This window comes from Callithrix jacchus, chromosome 22 (assembly GCF_049354715.1).
Source record: "Callithrix jacchus isolate 240 chromosome 22, calJac240_pri, whole genome shotgun sequence".
Classification (NCBI taxonomy): Eukaryota; Metazoa; Chordata; class Mammalia; order Primates; family Cebidae; genus Callithrix; species Callithrix jacchus.
Genome location: NC_133523.1, coordinates 9,582,269 through 9,601,454, shown reverse-complemented (window position 1 = coordinate 9,601,454; position 19,186 = coordinate 9,582,269). Strand labels below are relative to the sequence as shown.

The following is a 19,186-nucleotide window of genomic DNA, read 5'->3' as shown; positions in this document are numbered from 1 at the left end:
CTTTGTAATTTTGTTTACTTATTTATTTATGTATTTTCTTTGAGACGGAATCTCAGTCTGTCACCCAGGCTGGAGTGCAGTGGCGCGATCTCAGCTCACTGCAACCTCCACCTCCTGGGTTCAAGCGATTCTCCTGCTTCAGCCTCCTGAGTAGCTGGGACTACAGGTGCGTGCCACCATGCCTGGCTCATTTTTTGTATTTTTAGTAGAGACAGGGTTTCACCGTGTTAGCCAGGATGCTCTCGATCTCCTGACCTCAAATTGTCTGCCAGCCTCGGCCTCCCAGTGTTTCCAAAGTACAGGCGTGAGTCACCTCACCCGGCCTATTCTTTGTAATTTTGAGGAGGAACCCTGCCTGTGCTCTTTCCCTAGGCTCTGCAAATTCTGTTGGCAGCCTCAAGGACTTATAAAGTGAAGAAGGTAATGAAGAAGGCGATGTTGGAGGAGTCCAGCAGGGCAGGGGAGAGAGGCAGAGACATGCCCCTTCCTGCTGTCAGGACACAAGTGCACAATTGGCGGCCATCAGCCCTGGCTGCAACCCAGGCGCCGGAGGCAGGCCCAGGAGTGCTGAGTGTGGAGGGATGCCTGTAAGCCTGCCTTCTCCTCCCCTGGACAGCAGGCCACTGGGGAGGGGATCCAGATGGCAGCACAGGCTGCTCTGGACAGCTGGTATCAGGCTCAGGCTGCAGGAGTCCTCCTACCCCACCCATCTTGTCAGCGACCCAGAGAGCCACTGGCCTGGTCTGGCCTAGGAGAGCTGATGTTACCCAGTCCGACATCCTGCCCACTCCCCACTTCCCTCAACAGAAGGATATGGGGATGTGCAGCCAATAACAGGAAAGTGAGAATCAAAGCCCCTGCCCACATCAGGGCCCTGAGTATTGACAGCTGCCCCAGCTCCACGCTCAAAGCTGACAAAAAGGCCTTGGAAAGATTGTGGAGGGCTCCAGGCATGTGTGCACGAGAGTGTAAATACATGCACGTATGTGCATGAACTTCACACAGGGGTGTGCGTGTGCCCTGACTGGTGGTACTTTCTATGAGCCTAAGTGTTGCAGAGTTGAGACCAAATTGTATGCTCAGGAATCTATGTGTCAGGGCAATACATCAGTCTATGGAAATAAGAAAGAGGTTGGGCCGGGCATGGTGGCTCACGCCTGTAATCCCAGCACTTTGGGATGCTGAGGAGGGCAGATCACAAGGTCAAGAGATCAAGACCATCCTGGCCAACATGGTGAAACCCCGTCTCTACTAAAAATACAAAAATTAGCTGGGTGTGGTGGTGTGTGCCTGTAGTCCCAGCTACTGGGAGGCTGAAGCAAAAGAATCACTTGAACCCAGGAGGTGGAGGTTGCAGTGAACCGAGATCGCGCCACTGCACTCCAGCCTGGCGAGAGAGTGAGACTCCATCTCAAAAAAGAAAGAGAGAGATCGATGTGCCTGTGTGACTGTAATATGAATGTGTAGGTGTGTGTGTTGGGGGGCGTCCTGGGTATAGGTGCAGTGGGAAACAGTATTTCACAGAGCCTAGAAATGCAGTTCTGGAGGCTGGGTCAGTAGTTCATGCCTATATGCCCAGCACTTTGAGAGGCCGAGGCAGGGGAATTGCTTGAGTCCAGCGATTTGAGACCAGCGTGGGGAACATAGCGACATCCCACTTTTTTTTTTCTTTTTTGAGGTAGAGGCTCCTGCAGTCACCCAGGTTGGTATGCAGAGGTGCAATCATAGCTCATTGCAGCCTCCAACTCTTAGAGATCTCATATTTGAGGTAAAATGAAAAAAAAAATAGCCAGGTGTGGTGGTGTGTGCCTGTAATCCCAGCTACTCAGGAGGCTGAGGCAGGAGGATTGCTTGAGCCCAGGAGTTTGAGGCTGCAAATGAGCTGTGATTGCCACTGCACTCCAGCCTGGGTGATAGAACGAGATCCAGTCTTTAAAAAGAAAGGAAAAGTGGGAGCAGTGGCTCATGCCTGTAATCCCAGCATTTAGGGAGGCCGAGGTGGTTGGATCACCTGAGGTTGGGAGTTCTCGACCAGCCTGGCCAATGTGGTGAAACCCTGCCTCTACTGAAAAATCAGCTGGGCGTGGTATTGCATGCCTGTAATCCCAGCTATTCAGGAGACTGAGTCCGGAGAATCACTTGAACCCAGGAGGCGGAGGTTGCAGTGAGTCGAGATAGAGCCACCCTACTCCAGCGAGAGCATGACAGAGTGAGGCTCTGTCTCAAAAAAAAAAAAAAAAACAAAAAAGAAAAATGCAGGTTCCAAGTTTAAATCTCTGCTCAGTCACTCAGTACCCATGGAGCCTCGGGGCATTGTTCAGACTCTCGGACGGCTGCTCTGCCGTGATGAGTGTTAGTGGGATTACGTTTGGGTTTGAGTGTGTGTGCGCTGAATTCAGCTCCTCCAGGCCGTCTTTCTAAATACCAGCCACGTCCTCTATTTCCATCAGTATCCTAGTCACAGTGTGTCCCTCTATCTTTTTGATCATGGTATTTCGTTTCAGTTTCCTCCACTAAAGGTCAGCTCCACTGGGGCAAGGGGTTTTGTTCTGTTTGTTGCTGTGTCCCTGGCACCTGGTACATAGTAGGTGGTGAATAAATATTGAATAGATGAATGCAGTGCTGTGTCTATATGCTATGTGGGGAAAGGTGGGCACTGGCAGAACACCAGGAGTTCCTAGAGGGCTGAGCTCTCAGTTCTGGTCTCTGTCCCCAGCTGTACACAACGCTTGCTTTCACCATCTTCTTCTTTTTTTTTTTTTGGTGAGAGTCTCACTCTGTCTCCCAGGCTGAAGTGCAGTGACGTGATCATGGGTCCCTGCAGCCCCGATTTCCTGGGCTCAAGCGATGCTCCCACCTCAGCCTCCCAAACATCTGGGATTACAGATGTGAGCCACTGTGCAGGGCCTTGATTTTGTAGAAATGTTGACATTCTGAGACTCACTGTCTCTTGTATCAAATTCAAGGGGGAGGTGGACTGGTTTATACTAAGCCTTCTTCCTAATCTACAGTTCTAGAATCTAGTCTTACATCTAATCCCCTCTTTAATACATTTAAGATTTTTTTTTTTTTTTTTGAGATGGAGTTTCGCTCTTGTCATCCAGACTGGAGTGCAATTGGCACTATCTCGGCTCACTGCAACCTCTGACTCCCAGGTTCAAGCAATTCTGAGGAGCTGGGACTACAGGTGTGTGCCACCATGCCCAGCTAAGGATTTATTTTTGTTTTTATTTCTTTTTTTAGAGACGGGTGTTGCTGGGATCCTCCAGCCAGTCTCCTAAGTAGCTGGGACTACAGGCTCACACTACAGTGCTAGGCTCATTCAACTTTTACTGAGCACCTACTGTGTGCCAGCCACTATTCTAGACCTGACCCTGCCCTCATGGAGCTCAGACCCAAGAAGGAAGGCAGGCAGAATCCAGAAAGCTCATTTAATGCTTTCTTTCTTTCCTTCTCTCTCTCTCTCTTTCTTTCTTTTTGAGACAGAGTCTTGCTCTGTTGCCCAAGCTGGAGTGCAGTGGCATGATTTTGGCTCACTGCAACCTCCTCCTGGGATTACAGGGGCGCACGACCACGCCCACCTAATTTTTGTATTTTTGGTAGAAATGGGATTTCACCATGTTGGCCTGGCTGGTCTCCAACTCCTGACCTCAAAGTGATCCGCCCACCTCAGCCTCCCAAAGTGCTGGGATAATAGGTGTGAGCCACCATGGCCTGCCCTCCTTTAATCTTGACTGCCTTTCTCCCTAGTCTCTCTGAGTCCGAGGATAGAATTTTAGTCTTCACAGTCTGAAATCACCCTCGGGGATCTGTCTGTTTATACGGGGATCCTGCTCCCTCACCAGCCCCCGCTGGGTTTGTAGGTTGCTGCTGCCCCAAAGCCTGGCCACAGTGCCCAGCACATAGTAGGCACTTGGGAAGCATATGTAAAATGAGCTAATAAATACAATGATGGCGCAAAAGCAGGCTCTTCGCGAACGAGATCTCGGAATCCTGGGTGTGTGTCATTACCCATTTTGCAGATGAGGACATTGACTCAGGAAGGCAAAGCTGCCTGCCGGCCCCGCAGCTCAGTGATAGGTGGCTATGGGATGTAGCAGAAGCAGCAAGGGTGGACCCCAAAAGCGTTCCCAATTCCCCCTACCCCCACCCCACAGGCAGGAGAGACACAGCAGCGTTTGCACAGATGGGGGTGGGTGGGCACCGGGGACAGAGGGACAGTGCAAAGCGACTTAGGGGTGTCTCCTTCTCAGTCCCCAGGGCTGGAAGTGCTGTGCTGGTGAATTAGGAAATGCTTGGCGTTGATGGGGACGCTTCCGGCGCCCTGTCCCCAGTTCTGGAAGCTGAGGCTCCGGGGACCCTGTTTTGCTGAAGCTGGGCAGCTCCAGGCTCCAAAGCCGGGAAGAGAGACCCCACGCATAACCGGGAATCCCCGACATCTGGGATTCTCTCCAAACACCCACAGCCTGATGACCGGGCCGAAGCCCTACAGGGCGTACGGTGGGGGTGGGGGTACGGCTTTCCTGGGGAGCCAGGGAACCCCGTACCGTCCTGGCCCCCTCCCTCCACGGCACTGGGTCCCCCTCCCCACCGCAGCTCGCAGCCCCAAGCTTACCTTGCGGGGGGGGGCTGGGGAGGGGATGCCCTGCCCTCTCCGGCCTGGGGGGCGGGAGGGGACGGGGGTGTCCAGACCCTTTGTTTGCTGGTGTGAGTGTGTATGTGTGTGTGCGATTGTGAGAGCCGCCGGGGTGTGGGTCCGTGCGCGCGCGTGCTCGGGCTGTGACGGCCTCTGATGTGCTGGACTGCCAGGGTGGAGAGTAAGAGGGAGGGGGAGGAGGGGGGACTCCCCCGCCGCTGCCCGCCCACTCGCGGGTTTGAATGAAGCGCGAGGAGGAGGGGCTGCGGCGGGAGGGCGTTTTTGTCCGATGGCCCCTCCCACTCAATGCACCGGGAAATCCCCCCACAACTGGAGACCTTCGCTCGCTCTCTCCAGGCCGCGCCTCCAACGTCTGCTCCAGGGGAGACTAGGAAGAGGCGCCCCTCACCCGGGTGGCTGGAGCTCCTCCTATCCAGCCTGCCCCACGACGGAGCACCCGTTAATCTGAGATAATCCTAGCCCGAGGCTGCAACACGGCCTGTTATCCCGGTATCAAAGCGTGGATTGGGTTGCATGAAAGTGTGAGGCTGGGGCCCGGCATGCTTAAAGTAATGGAGTCCTTAGAGCTCTGGCGGAGGAAGGGGACCCCCAGACGAACGGGGAGGGGCTACGCGTGGCCCTAGACTGTGACGACAAGGAAAGCCCCCTTCCACCCCTCCACGATCCCCCACCACCGAGCGCGGGGCCAGGAGTACGCGCTGCGGCCTAGACTCTAGCGACACCCAGCGGCCACGAGGGGAGGGGCGCCGAGATCCGCTGGGGGGGGTCTCCCGGAGATTTTGTGTGTGTGTGTGTGTGTGTGTGCGTGCGCGCGCGCGCGCGCGCGAGTCCTCGCTGCGAATGGCAGGAGCTGGAGGACGAGGAGAAGGCTGTTGTCCGAGGGGGGGAAACCCCAGCTTCCCAGGCGGGGCCACAATCTCCACTCCAGGTTTAACCCCGCAAGGGGAGGGCCATACTGCCCTCGATTTAGACACCCCCAGGGCAGGTCAGTCCTCCTCGAACTGAGACAGTCAGAGTCATCAAGCGCCCCTCTCAAGCGCAGGCTTAGGTCCCCGTTTACGAGGGGCGGGGGAGAGCCTTCCCCCTTGTCCCTACCCCTTGCAGACGTCACTGCGGCGTGGCTGAGGGGACAGTCCTCTCTGCCTCATCAACCGTCCTCTCGCTGCCGCCCCAAACGCCCACCGCGGGGCGTTGGGAGATGAGGAGGGCTTGGAGTTGTAGCGCCCACACGTATGCCCCCGCCCCGAGGAGGCCTAGCTGAGACCCAGCGCCCAAAGAGGTAGTCTCTGCGAGAACTCCTGGGGTCCGGAACACTTGCGCAGGGCCCTTTAAGGCAGGCTCGGTAGCCAGTGCCGCTGCCGCGGTTACTAAGGATGTGACGTCACGGGAGGGCGGGGTTGCCCGCAGTCGGGCGGAAGCGGAAGGGGCGGGGCTCGCTCGCCGAGTCTCCAGCTCTGCCGCCACCGCCACCACCCGAGCCGGAGCGGGGCTGGGCTGCCGAGGCAAGATGGTGGACTACAGCGTGTGGGACCACATTGAGGTGTCTGATGATGAAGACGAGACGCACCCCAACATCGACACGGCCAGCCTCTTCCGTTGGCGGCACCAGGTAAGGCGCGCTCGCCCATCCTTTTCCCCACTCCGGGGGAAGTTGTGATCCCCGATACTGCCCAGGGACCCCGCTGTTCACACCTAGGATTCTCACTCCCATAGTCTGGACTTTCAGAAGCCACGATTAAACTCCGGGACCCCAGTACCGCGGGGACTCTGAGTCCCTGCCCGGGATCTCCACCACCCCTCACCCCCACGCTCCAATTTTTTCGTGGGATTCCCTATTCACCCCGTAGAAGTTCTTCATAGTTTAGACTCCCCTAGAGCAGTCTTGGGGGGAATCTCCCTAATTCTGTCTGGGACCTAACGTTTACACCGAGAACTCTGCCTCGAGGTTTGGACCCCAAATTCTTCTGGATGATCCTGATCCTATTCGGGTATCCACTTACTATCTGGAATCTCCGATCGCCCCCTCCCCCACCTCTATAGTTTGGAACCCCAGTACTTTGGTCTGTCCTGGAATCTACTTTCTGGGATCTTGATCCCAGGTTCCCATTCAGATCCGGAGTCATCGCTCCTTTTCTAAACAGAACAAGGAACTCTGTGCTACCCTGATATTCTTGTTTCTGGCCTGGGACTCCTGCCCACACTCAGAACCCCCTTCCTAGAGTGTAGACCCTTGCCCCCTTAGGGTCTTTAGTCTCACCAAGGACTTGGGTTTTGGAACCTGGTTCCCGTCTGGATCTAACTACCAGCTCCACCCCGATGGAGCCTCACATTCCAGCCTCTCCTTTGGCCTCTGGTAGAGGCATTTCCCATTATACCAGGAAATCCTGCCCTCGTGGCTTCCGGTCCAGCCAGAGCCCCTGCCCCTACTTGGTATTGCCGACTCTGTCACCACCCACCTCCCAGACTGGCTTCCTGCATGAGCTTCAGCCAGTATTGGAAACTTTCCCCTAACTCAAGCCCAGGATCCCAAACCCACCCCACCTTATGTCCCCAGCCTGATGAGCTACTCTCTGATATCTAAATTGTCCCTGCTCTTATCCAGGGAGTCTCCTGGTCTGATTCTAAATTCACTAACCCTTCTTCTGTCTGTCTGCCCACAACAGAACCCCCAAATCCAGACTCCAGAATACCTGGGTGATCCATATTCTACCACCCCCTCAGTGCTCACAAGCCAATGAGGTGACTAAGACTTAAAGGTTTAACCTCTTGCTCCTCCAAATCAGAGCGCCTGCATCCACTTACCAGTGTCTGTTGTACTCTTTTTTTTTTTTTTTTGAGATGGTGTTTCTTGTCACCCAGGCCGGAGTGCAATGGCGCTGTCTTGGCTCACTGCATCCTCTGCCTCCCAGGTTCAAGTGATTCTCCTGCCTCGAGTCTCTTGAGTAGCTGGGATTACAGGCACGCGCCACCATGAGAGGCTTATTTTGTATTTTTAGTAGAGACGGGGTTTCTCTATGTTGATCAGGCGGATCTTGAACTCCCTACCTTAGGTGATCCACCCTCCCAAAGTACTGGGATTACAGGCATAAGCCACTGTGCCCAGCCATGTTGTACTCTTAAACTAGAGGCATATACCTCTCAGAACCTTCTAGTGAGGCTCTCTTACCCCGTCCTCCCATAGGCCAACTCCCCATCATTTATCCAGAAACAACCAGAAGGTCCCTTCTCCATCCTTCCAGAATACACCAGAATATGACATTAGTTTCTTCATCTGGCTCCCAGTCCCACCTCCAGACCTATTCCTTAAATCCTGAGTCTCCTGGGTAGTGTACCTGCCAAGCAAGCCACTGGAGTGTGGGAAGAAAGTTCTAGCGCTTCTATTTCTTGCTGTGTGTAACATTTTATTATGAAATATTTAAAACTTCTGCAAAGCTCCAAAGACTATTCTTGGGAAGACCTATTTCTGTCACATAAAGAGGTTAATCTTTACTACTGTGGAGAATGGTTTGGTCCTGCCGGGTGGGAGGGCCCCCTCCTGCAGCGTAGTATACCTGCCACACCCTCCTCCGTCTGGCACGGAGCTTTCCCTGTCCTGCCACTGAGAACCCAGTGGCCGTAGTGGTGCTTAAGGGAGGCAGGGGGCTTCAGTGTCTCCAGCATAGGTTCAAGGGCAGGCAAGCTTGGGTTCCAATCCCAGCCCTGCCCCTTGCTGCTTATTTCTTTGATGCGGCAAGACTCAAAAGAAACCCCTTTGAGGCCGTGTGAAACCTGGGATAATATGGCCCCACCTCTTGTGAGATCTTTCTTAAGAATGAATTAAGACTGGGTCAGGAAAACCTGGGGCAAGTCTGGAAGGAAGCATTGTGGAGGGGAAGGAGAGATTGTTGTGGTTCTGAGCACAGGCCTGACTAGGTTCAAATTTTGGCTCTGTCTGTATCACTCACGTGCTGATGACTGCCAGGGAATTGTTTGATCACTGTGCCTCAGTTTCCCCACCTGAGAATCTGAATGATGTCCACCTCCTCACAGGGTTGTTGTAAGGGTTCCCTTATTCATTTAATATCTGTAATACTTTTGCAGCAGTAGTTTCAATAATTATTGCTTATCATTAAAAAAAAATTCTGTAGTCCAATGTGGTGTTGCATGCCTATAGTCCCAGCTACTCAGGACGCTGAGGCAGAAGGATCACTGGAACCCAGAAGTTCAAGATCATCCTGAGCAACACAGCAAGGCCTTGTCTTTTCTTTTCAAAAAAAAATTTTTTTCCCCGAGACAGGGTCTTGCTGTGTCACCCAGGCTGGAGTGGAGTGGTGCCATCTTGGCTCACTGCAACTTCCACCTCCCAGGCTCAAATGATCCTCCTACCTCTGCCTCCTGAGTAGCTGGGACCACAGATGCACACCACCATGCCTGGCCAATTTTTGTATGTTTTGGTAGAGACAGGGTTTCATCATGTTGCCTAGGCTGGTTTCAAATTCCTGGGCTCAGGCAGCCCACCCACCTCAGCCTCACAAAGTGCTGGGAATATAGGTGTGAGCCACCGCACCCAGCCTAAGACCTTGTCTCTTAAAAAAAAAAATTCCAAAGGTTCCAGAAGGGGACAAATGAGTCCTTTTTCCCAGCCCCAGCTAGCCACCTCTCCTACCCATGGACAGCTGCTATTAGTGTTTTCTTCTAATGAGTTGTATGACATTGAGATTCTGTGAGCTTCAGTTTCTCTAACTGTAACGTAGGAGGGTAGTGACACCTGTGGGCCCTGCTTACTGAGGTGGCTTCTCCCCTGCCCAGCCTGCTACAGCCTCTCCTGGATAGGAGGTGTAAAGCCAGGCTGGGCAGGCTGCCGCCCTCACCAACTCCAAGAGGCCTTTTTTAGCTGCGGCCTCCCTGGCGGCTGCTCAGAGGACACTGGGGAGAGTGGTAGCTGCCCAGCAGTGGCTTGCAGGGTGGCGGTCAGGCTCCAGGGTGACATAGGCCCATCGTGGAGAAAGGGAAGTGCAGAGGCCACAAGCTGCTTTTTTTTTTAAGATGGAGTCTTGCTCTATTGCCTAGGCTGACGTACAGTGGTGCCATCTCGGCTGACCGCAACCTCCGCCTCCCGGGTTCAAGCAATTCTCCTGCCTCAGCCTACCAAGTAGCTGGGATTACAGGTGCACACCACTATGCCTCGCTAATTTTTGTGGGTTTGTTTTGTTTTGTTTTGAGACAGAGTCTTGCTCTGTCGCCGGGCTGGAGTTCAGTGGTGCAATCTCAGCTCACTGCAATCTCCACCTCCTGGGTTCAAGCAATTATCCTGCCTCAGCCTCCTGAGTAGCTGGGATTACTGGCGCATGCCACCACACCCGGCTAATTTTTGTATTTTTAGTAGAGATGGGGTTTCGCCATGTTGGCCAGGATGATCTTGATCCCTTGACCTTGTGATCTGCCCGTCTCCGCCTCCCACAGTGCTGGGATTACAGGCGTGAGCCATTGCACCAAGCAACTTTTTTTTTTTAAGAGATGGAGTCTCACTATGTTGCCCAGGCTGGTCTCAAATTCCTGAGCTCAAGAGGTCTTCCCACCTCAGCCTCCCAAGTCCTGGGATTAGAGGCATGTGCCACTGTGCCTGGCCTGCAGCTGCTCTTACTTATCTCATGAGGTGTAGCCTTTTTTTTTTTTTTGAGACAGGGTGTCACTCTGTCGCCCAGGCTGGAGTGCAGTGGCGTGATCTTGGCTCACTGCTACTTCTGCTTCTGGGGTTCAAACAATTCTCCTGCTTCAGCAGCTGGAATAGCTGGGATTGCAGGCACCTGCCACCATGCTCAGCTAATTTTTGTATTTTTAGTAGAGATAAGGTTTCACCATGTTGACCAAGCTGGTTTCAAACTCCCGATGTTAGGTGATCCACTTGCCTCGGCCTCCCTAAGTCTTGGGATTATAGGCGTGAGCCACCACTCCCAGTCATGTAGGGCTTCTTTTTTTTTTTTTTTTCAAGGCAACAAATGGGGGTTCCCCTTCAGTTTCTTTTCTTTTCAAGCATGTAGGCCTTCTTGACCCCTTATCCTTATGGGGGAAATCGAGGCTCATGCTAGCTGTGTCAGTCCCCTTTGGTATTAGAATAGGGGCCAGCTCTGCCTGGCCCTGCCCTAGAACCTGGGGATACAGCCTCATACAAGGCACAGAAATGAGTCAGCAGACCATTTGGGTGACAGTGACAAGGACGGAGATGGTAACAGTGGGACTCACTTACTGTGTTGGAAGCATATTCCATGGAGTTACTCATTCAGTCTCACAGTGATCCTGGGAAGACTCCGTTTCACTGAGGGGAAGACTCAGGCCAGGAAAGGTTTCAGTGACATTGCCAAAGTTCCATCTCCTGTCAGTGGCAGAGCTGGGCGCTGTGACCTCATAGTAACAACCACTCCCAGTTATTGAGCATGTACTCTGGGCCAGAAATCAAGTAAGGGTTTGAAGGACATTTCCTTTTTTAAGCCCCAGAATAGTCCCCAGAGAGAAAGAGAGAAGAGAGAGAGAGATTGTCTCTTTGCACAGATGGTAATGACCTGGCTAGCACAGGATGGGCGTGTGCCCGGGGCCCGCATGGCTCTAGCACAGGATGGGCGTGTGCCTGGGGCCCGCATGGCTCTGGACATTCAACTTTAATCATCACCTTTGTTTCTCCCGATACAAGCTTGTGCCATCAGCATGGTTGACTGTGTTTGACAGATGAGGAAACTGAGGTTCCAGAAGGTTAGGAGATGGCCCAGGGACACTGAGCCAGTACATGGTGGCTGTGGGTTAGGACCCCAGGGCCGGTGCCCCAAGGCTGTCCTCCAGAACCCTCACCACATCACCAGATGGTCACAGTTGGTCCTTTGGGGGATCAGTGGTGCGCCAGCCAGGGGGCATTTGGGGAAGGTTCTGTCGAAGCTGAGGTTTGGGTGCAAAGCAGGTAAGGGGACCACAGAGGCCAAGAGACAAGAGAGAGCCTGTGCTTTCAGGGAACCATGAGGGCCAGCATCTGCCTGGGACCCAGGACCAGGATGCGGGGATCAGGAGTCCCATCTGAATTCAGACCCCCCGCAGGGCGTGGTAGTGGGGAGGGCTGTGGTGATGCACAGGCTTCACAGGCCTCTCTGGCGGCAGCTATGACTGGATTGGGGAAGGGCAGTGATCGAAGGTGGTGGCACATTTCAGGGTTTGATTAGTGGCTCTGGACAAAGCAGGCCCCACTGAGAGTCAGGAGAGATGCTGGTAGAGCATGCAGGGGTCTCAGGAGAGGCCTGAACAATCTGATGGGGCCCAGATGGAGGTCTGAGCGAGATAGGGAGTGAGGCACTATTATCAGCAGAAAGAGGAGGTGCCTGGGGCTGGGGTACTTGGGAAACAGCTGGACACCAAGCTGGGGCTCAGCAGGGCATGCTGGGCTGGAGACAGAGCCAAGGGGTCCTTGACAGTGATCCTGGGGCAAGGCTATGGGTGGACCAAAGAAACATCTAGAAGGGGGCCTGGTGCCTTCTAGATGCCTGTAATCATGCCTGTAATCCCAACACTTTCGGAGGCTCAGGTGGGTGGATCACTTGAGGTCAGGAGTTCAAGACCAGGCTGACCAATATGGTGAAACCTCATCTCTACTAAAAATACAAAATTAGCTGGGAGTAGTGGCACATGCCTGTAATCTCAGCTACTTGGGAGGCTGAGGCAGGAGAATCGCTTGAACCTGGAGGTGGAGGTTACAGTGAGCTGAGATGGCACCATTGCACTTGAGCCTGGGCAACAAGAGTGAAACTCCGTCTCAAAAAAAAAAAAAAGAAGAAGAAAGGGAAGAGAGGCAGGGCCTTTGTTGAGGGAGAATACCACAGAGGACCTGGTTCTGGGGAGGAAAGATGGTGAGTTCGGTTTTGGGCATGGAGTTAGAGATGCCTGCAGGGACACCAGGCAGAAGCAGCTTGATGGGGGTTGGGGGTGGGGGGAGGAGTAGGGAAGGGGACCAAGTGTGGGCGAGGGTGGCTCCAGGTCAGAGGGGAAGGCTGGCAGCTGGAGACAGTGTTTAGGCCTCCACTGGGCATCTCATTACTTATTCACTCAACAAGCATTTCCTGGCCAGGCACAGTGGCTCACGCCTATAATTTCAGCACTTTGGGAGGCTGAGGCAGGTGGATGGCTTGAGCACAGGAGTTTGAGACCAGCCTGGGCCACATGGCAAAACGCCATCTCTACAAAAAAAAAAAAAATTAGCCAGGCAGGATGGTGTGCACCTGTAGTCCCACCTGCTTGGGAGGTTGAGGTAGGAGGATTGCTTGAGCCTAGGAGCTCGAGGCTGCAGTGAGCCATGGTCGCATCCTGCACTCTAGTCTGCATGACGAGGAGACGTTGTTCAGACAAAACCGAACAAACAGAAACAAAAAAAACAAGCATCTGTTGAGTCCCTGCTTTGCACCAGGCCAAGTTCCTGGCTCTGGGGACAAAGTGGTGAACACATTCCCACATGTACAGAGCAGGGCTTGGAGGGAGGCAGTATGCAGAACATGATAAACAATTATCATATGATGTCAGTGGTGGCTGGTGCTGAGGAGGCAGGGAATGCCAGGCAGGGGTGGGGGGAGGTTGCCATCATCAGGAAGGTGGTTGGGGAAGGGGTCCTCGCTAAGGCAACATGGAGCTCAGATGGCTCGGGTGCCGTGGAGTCAGCTGTGGCGGGATCTGAGGGAAAAGCACTCCAGGTAGTAGGAACAGCCAGTGGGAAGGCCTTAAGGTTAGAGAAAGAAGTCGGCTCCGCAGAATGCAGTGGCTCCTGCCTGTAGTCCCAGCACTTTGGGAGGCCAAGTTAGAAGGATTGCTTGAATCCAGGACTTCAAGACCAGGCCGGGCAACATGGTGAAACCCCGTCTTTACTGAAAATATGAAAATTAGCTGTGCATGGTGGTGCATGCCTGTAGTCCCAGCTACTCAGGAGGCTGAGGTGGGAGGATCGCCTGAGCCCAGGGAGGTCAAGGCTGCAGTGAGTCATCTTCCGGCCACTGCACTCCAACCTGGACAACAGAGCGAGACCCTATCTTTAATAAAAGGGCTCAAGAAAAGATGAGAAAAGTGAGGGACCAGTGTGGATGGAAGGAGGAGTGACAGGGCAGATTGTGCAGGCCCACATAGGCTGTAGTGACGACTTGGGCTCTGTTCTGAGTGAAATGGGAGCCGCCAGGGTTCTCAGCAGAGGATGGAGGAACCTGACCCTCTTGGGTGTGCACTGGCACCTGTTGGGGCAAGGAAGTTGGGAGCCCAGGGCACTGGAGGTGGACGCAGATTTTTTCCCGGGGCTATCTCAGGAGCAGGGGTTGAGTATGGGGCCGGGGGTAAGGGACAGGCCGCCCACCAGAGTGACAGGCCGTTCCTGCCGGCAGGCCCGGGTGGAGCGCATGGAGCAGTTCCAGAAGGAGAAGGAGGAACTGGACAGGGGCTGCCGCGAGTGCAAGCGCAAGGTGGCCGAGTGTCAGAGGAAGTTGAAGGAGCTGGAGGTGGCCGAGGGCGGCAAGGCAGAGCTGGAGCGGCTGCAGGCTGAAGCGCAGCAGCTGCGCAAGGAGGAGCGAAGTTGGGAGCAGAAACTGGAGGAGATGCGCAAGAAGGAGAAGAGCATGCCCTGGAACGTGGACACGCTCAGCAAAGATGGCTTCAGCAAGGTGTGCAGGGCGGGCGGGCAGTGCGCATGCGCAGCCAGTGAGTGTGCAGCCAGGACGCATGCGCACCCAATGCCAAGTCAGGGGAGGACCCCGGTGGTGAAATTGAAGAGTGTGGTGTGGGGGTTGGGGGATGGACGGGGGCCATGTAGGGAGGGGGGACAGGCTTGGGGAGCCGGGCGGATGAAACACCCCACCGGTCCCCTCCTCTGATCTGCCCCAAGGCCCATGCCCACGCTCCCGCCACCTTGATGCTCATGGCTTCGTCACCACCTCCGCCGTGGATGGGATGGGCGCTGCGGCCACGGCCCGTCCGGCCGCGCTCGAGGCGCTCCGCAGCCTTGCCCCAGCCCACTCCCCTTCTCACCCTACCACAGAGCATGGTCAATACCAAGCCTGAGAAAGCAGAGGAGGACTCAGAGGAGGTGAGGGAGCAGAAACACAAGACCTTCGTGGAAAAGTATGAGAAACAGATCAAGCACTTTGGTGAGTGGGGCGTGTGGGTTATGGGGGAGCCAGGTCAGGGCAGGCCCTTTGTCTCCAGGGCCCTCCAGCACCTTGCCAGCATCTTCCCACAGGCATGCTCCGCCGCTGGGATGACAGTCAAAAGTACCTGTCGGACAATGTCCACCTGGTGTGCGAGGAGACGGCCAATTACCTGGTCATCTGGTGCATTGACCTAGAGGTGGAGGAGGTGAGTGGAGCTTTCCCAGGGCTGTGAAAAGGCGCTGCCACACGCCGTCACTTGGTGACACTGCCTGTTGTCCCTGGTAGAAATGTGCACTCATGGAGCAGGTGGCCCACCAGACAATCGTCATGCAGTTTATACTGGAGCTGGCCAAGAGCCTGAAGGTGGACCCCCGGGCCTGCTTCCGGCAGTTCTTCACTAAGATTAAGGTAGGGGCTGTGAGCTGCCAGGTGGCCAGAGGCCCCCTCCTCAGGGGACCAGCCTACAGTGCTCTGGGCAAGGCCAACTCCTGTCCACAGGGACTCAAACCCCTCCAATTGCAGCATCCTAGTTAGGAGACGGCGGGGGCAGGGAGGGTAGAGAGGTGGGCTGATCCTGCCAGACTTTAAAAGTGGACATCAGGCCAGGCTTGGTGACTGAGTACTGTAGTCTCAGCTATTTGGGAGCCTGAGACAGAGGACCACTTGAGCTCAGGAGCTTGTCAGCTATGGTGTGCCACTGCATTCCAGCCTGGGTGACAGAGTAAAACCACATTAAAAAAAAAAGTGGACACTGGGCACAGTGGCTTATGCCTGTCATCCCAGTACTTTGGGAGGCCAAAGCGAGCAGATCACCTGAGCCTGGGAGGTCGCGACCAGCCTGACCAACATGGAGAAACCACGTCTCTACTAAAAATACAAAATTAGCTGGGCATGGTGGTGCATGTCTATAATCCCAGGTACTCAGGAGGCTGAGGCAGGAGAATTGCTTGAACCTGGGAGGCAGAGGTTGCAGTGAGCTGAGATTGCGCCATTGCACTCCAGCCTGGACAACAAGAGCAAAGCTCCGTCTCAAAAAAATAAAAAGTGGGGGCAGTAGGATGTGCTGAAGGTCCCCATGTGGATTTGGGGGTAATATGGGTGTCTCTAGGGTTTTGAGGGTTTTTTTTTGAGACAGAATCTTGCTCTGTCACCCAGGCTGGAATGCAGTTACTCGATCTGAGCTCAGTGCAACCTCTGCCTCCCCGGTTCAAGTGATTCTCATGCCTCCACCTTCCAAGTAGCTGGGATTACAGGCACCTGCCAGCCTCTAGAGTTTTAACCTGTGCATCTGCAGGAACAGGGCTACTCTTACCAAGATTGGGGAGACCAAGGACAAGGCAGGCTGGAGGGACACTCAGAGGCTGGGAGGTGGCTATGTTAAGTTAGAGGCGCCTATGCAGGGACACTGAGGACGTGAGTGTCACACATCTGCGGTACAGCAGGGCTCCCAAGCAGGTGGTCTTTAGCAAATGCCAGATGAGGTCCCTGGCTGGGGGAGCCCAAGACTTAGGGACCCCCTCATGTAGGTCAGGAACAGACTTGGGATGCCTCTGAAGCGCCTCTGAGGAGCTGCGGCTGGAGGGTCTTGGGCTCCCCAGTCCCTTCTGAGCATTGGGCTGGGTCCAGTGAGCACTGCCCAACCCCCGTAGACAGCGGATCGCCAGTACATGGAGGGCTTCAACGACGAGCTGGAAGCCTTCAAGGAGCGTGTGCGGGGCCGTGCCAAGCTGCGCATTGAGAAGGCCATGAAGGAATACGAGGAGGAGGAGCGCAAGAAGCGACTTGGCCCCGGCGGCCTGGACCCTGTTGAGGTCTACGAGTCCCTCCCGGAGGTGCGGTTCCCCAGGCCAGGCGGGCAGCAGGAGGGCCCTGAGCAAGACCCCCAGGGCCACAGGGACCCAGCCCCTGACCCCAGCTCCTCTGCACCCCCAGGAACTCCAGAAGTGCTTCGATGTGAAGGATGTGCAAATGCTGCAAGACGCCATCAGCAAAATGGACCCCACCGTGAGTAACCCTGGCCCTCCATGCCTTTCCAGCAGGCAATGTGTCTCCCCCAGCCCTGGGTCCCAAGTCTCTGAAGCCGGCTGGTGAAAGTACTCCTCCGAGGCTTCTCCAAGGAGTCAGGGGGGGTCACGTCACCTTGGCATACACCCATATTTATTGAGCACCTACTGTATCCCAACATCCAGCAGATGATTGCTGAGCTTTCAGTGCATGTCCCTCGTGACTGACAGTCACTGTTGCTGTGATGGCGTCCAGCCTCAGTTTCCTTATCCAGACCACGTTTTCTCTCAATATCAGCCCACAAAATGTTTGGGGAGGGGAGCCGAGCACATGGCAGTGACTGGTAAATGCTGGATGTTAATAGGGTTTTGACTGCTTGTTTTTGAGAGACAGGGTCTTCCTCTCTTACCCTGGCTGCAACTTTGACCTCCCAGGCTGAAGTGATCCTCCCACTTCAGCCTCCCCAAGTAGCTGGGATTATAGGCTGACACCATGACATCCGGCTAACTTTTTAAAAACATATGTTTTTATAGAGACAGGGTCTCACTGGCTATAATTTTGGAAGTGGTAATAGAGTTTGAATCTAAGTAGGACACACTTTAACTCTGTTCCTACCACTTGGCTCACTGGTTGGCCACACTGGTTTTCTCATCTGTAAAATGGGTCTAGTTGCAGGACTGGCCCTGAGGTTCTAGAAGCTTCTATGGGCATAGCCACCTAGACCAGGTCCTGCAAACTGCACCTCGAGGACTCACTGCCTATCTTTTATAATAAAGTTTTATTGGAACAAAGCAGCCACGCTCAATTGTTTCCCTATCACCTACAACCGATCTTGCTCTACCGCAGCAGAGTTGAGTCGTGACGGAGACCATATGGCTTGCGGAAACAGAAATACTTAGTCTGTCCCTTTACCAAAAAAATTTGCTGGCTTTTTTTCTAGATTGCACTATCTAAATTTAAATTAAAGTTAAATAAAATTTAAAGTACCAGCTGGGCAGCACTTCGGGAGGCTGAGGCAGACAGATCACCTGAGGTCAGGAGTTCAAGAGCAGCCTGGCCAATGTGGCAAAATCCTATCTCTACTAAAAGTACAAAAATTAGCCAGGCGTTGTGACAGGCGCCTGTAATCCCAGCTACTCTGGGGGCTGGGGCAGGAGAATTGCTTGAACCTGGGAGGCAGAGGTTGCAGTGAGCCGAGATCACACCACTACATTCCACTCTGGGAGACAGAGTGAGACGGTCTCTATATCAATAAATTAGTAAAATAAAATGAGCAGGAAGCCAGCTTGGGAATGTGCAGGGGACAACAGGGTGGCCACCAGGTGGCAGCCCTGCCTCACCTGCCTGCTCTTCTCCTTGCAGGACGCAAAGTACCACATGCAGCGTTGCATTGACTCCGGCCTCTGGGTCCCGAACTCTAAGGCCAGCGAGGCCAAGGAGGGGGAGGAGGCGGGTCCCAGGGACCCGCTGCTGGAAGCTGTTCCCAAGACAGGTGATGAGAAGGATGTCAGCGTGTGACCTGCCCCAGCTGCCACCACCATCTGCTTGCAGGCCCCTATGCGCCCCTTTTCAGCAAACAGATAGATGCCATCTCCCCTGCTCCTGGCCTCCTCCACTTGCGCTGCTCGGCCCAGCCTGGGGGGCCCACCCAACCGTCCCTGCCCTCTCCACTGTCCCCACTCTCCAGTGCCCATTCAAGTCTCTGCTTTGAGTCAAGGGGCCTCACTGCCTGCAGCCCCCCATCAGCATTATGCCAAAGGCCCGGGGGTCCGGGGAGGGGCAGAGGTCGCCAGGCTGGTCCATCAGGTAGTAGGGGAGGGTCCCCAGCCAAGGGGTCGGCTCTGGTCACTGGGCTCTGTTTTCACTGTTTGTCTGCTGTCTGTGTCTTTTATTTGGCAAACAGCAGTGATGTTCCAATAAAGGATTTCAGATGCTCTGGGCTGCTGTGAGGGCTGTTCAGGCAGCCCATCTCTTGTGGGTGGGAGTGAATCCTGGTGGAATATTGGAAGCTGGGTCTTGGTACTCTAGTCCTTTGCCCTCCAGCCGTTGTGGGTCCTTGCCTCACACATGCTGCTCCACCACTTTGAACAGTCTTCCTCCAGAGGCCCTAGAAGCCTACCACCCTCAGTTCTCACCCACCCACTCCCCTGTCCCTACTTTGACCTCCAGAATACAGGGTTGCCCAAGCTGATCACCGCCAGAGGGCAGCAGTGATCTGTAAACCAAGTCACGTTTTCTAGGGTTTTGCGAATTTTGCCTGCCCACGCCCACCTTTGCCCCTGCTGCCCCCTTAGAGCTTCCTACCATCATTTGGGGCAGCATCCTGGGCTATATCTCTCCGCCCTATGGCCAGTGCTGCCCTCCAACATTTTTGTTGTTGAGACAGTCT

General features: G+C 54.5%; 2 protein-coding genes across 2 annotated transcripts in view; one reads left to right on the top strand and one right to left on the bottom strand.

The window, feature by feature from the left end:
* PDE4A (phosphodiesterase 4A) overlaps nt 1-10,993 on the bottom strand; it is a 68,083-nt gene extending 57,090 nt beyond the window's left edge. Inside the window, exon 1 of the mRNA XM_035286470.3 lies at nt 10,884-10,993. Within this exon, the coding sequence (XP_035142361.1) occupies nt 10,884-10,897 (14 nt within the window). The 5' untranslated portion in view covers nt 10,898-10,993. The remainder of the gene's footprint in view (nt 1-10,883) is intronic.
* CDC37 (cell division cycle 37, HSP90 cochaperone) lies at nt 6,100-18,733 on the top strand. The gene is made up of 8 exons (XM_002761731.7): nt 6,100-6,266; nt 14,032-14,307; nt 14,682-14,790; nt 14,883-14,998; nt 15,079-15,201; nt 16,443-16,625; nt 16,726-16,797; nt 18,160-18,733. Exons 1-8 carry the CDS (start codon nt 6,165-6,167, stop codon nt 18,313-18,315), a joined length of 1,137 nt encoding a protein of 378 aa, XP_002761777.1. The 5' UTR covers nt 6,100-6,164; the 3' UTR covers nt 18,316-18,733.
* Nucleotides 18,734-19,186: the final 453 nt, after the last annotated feature.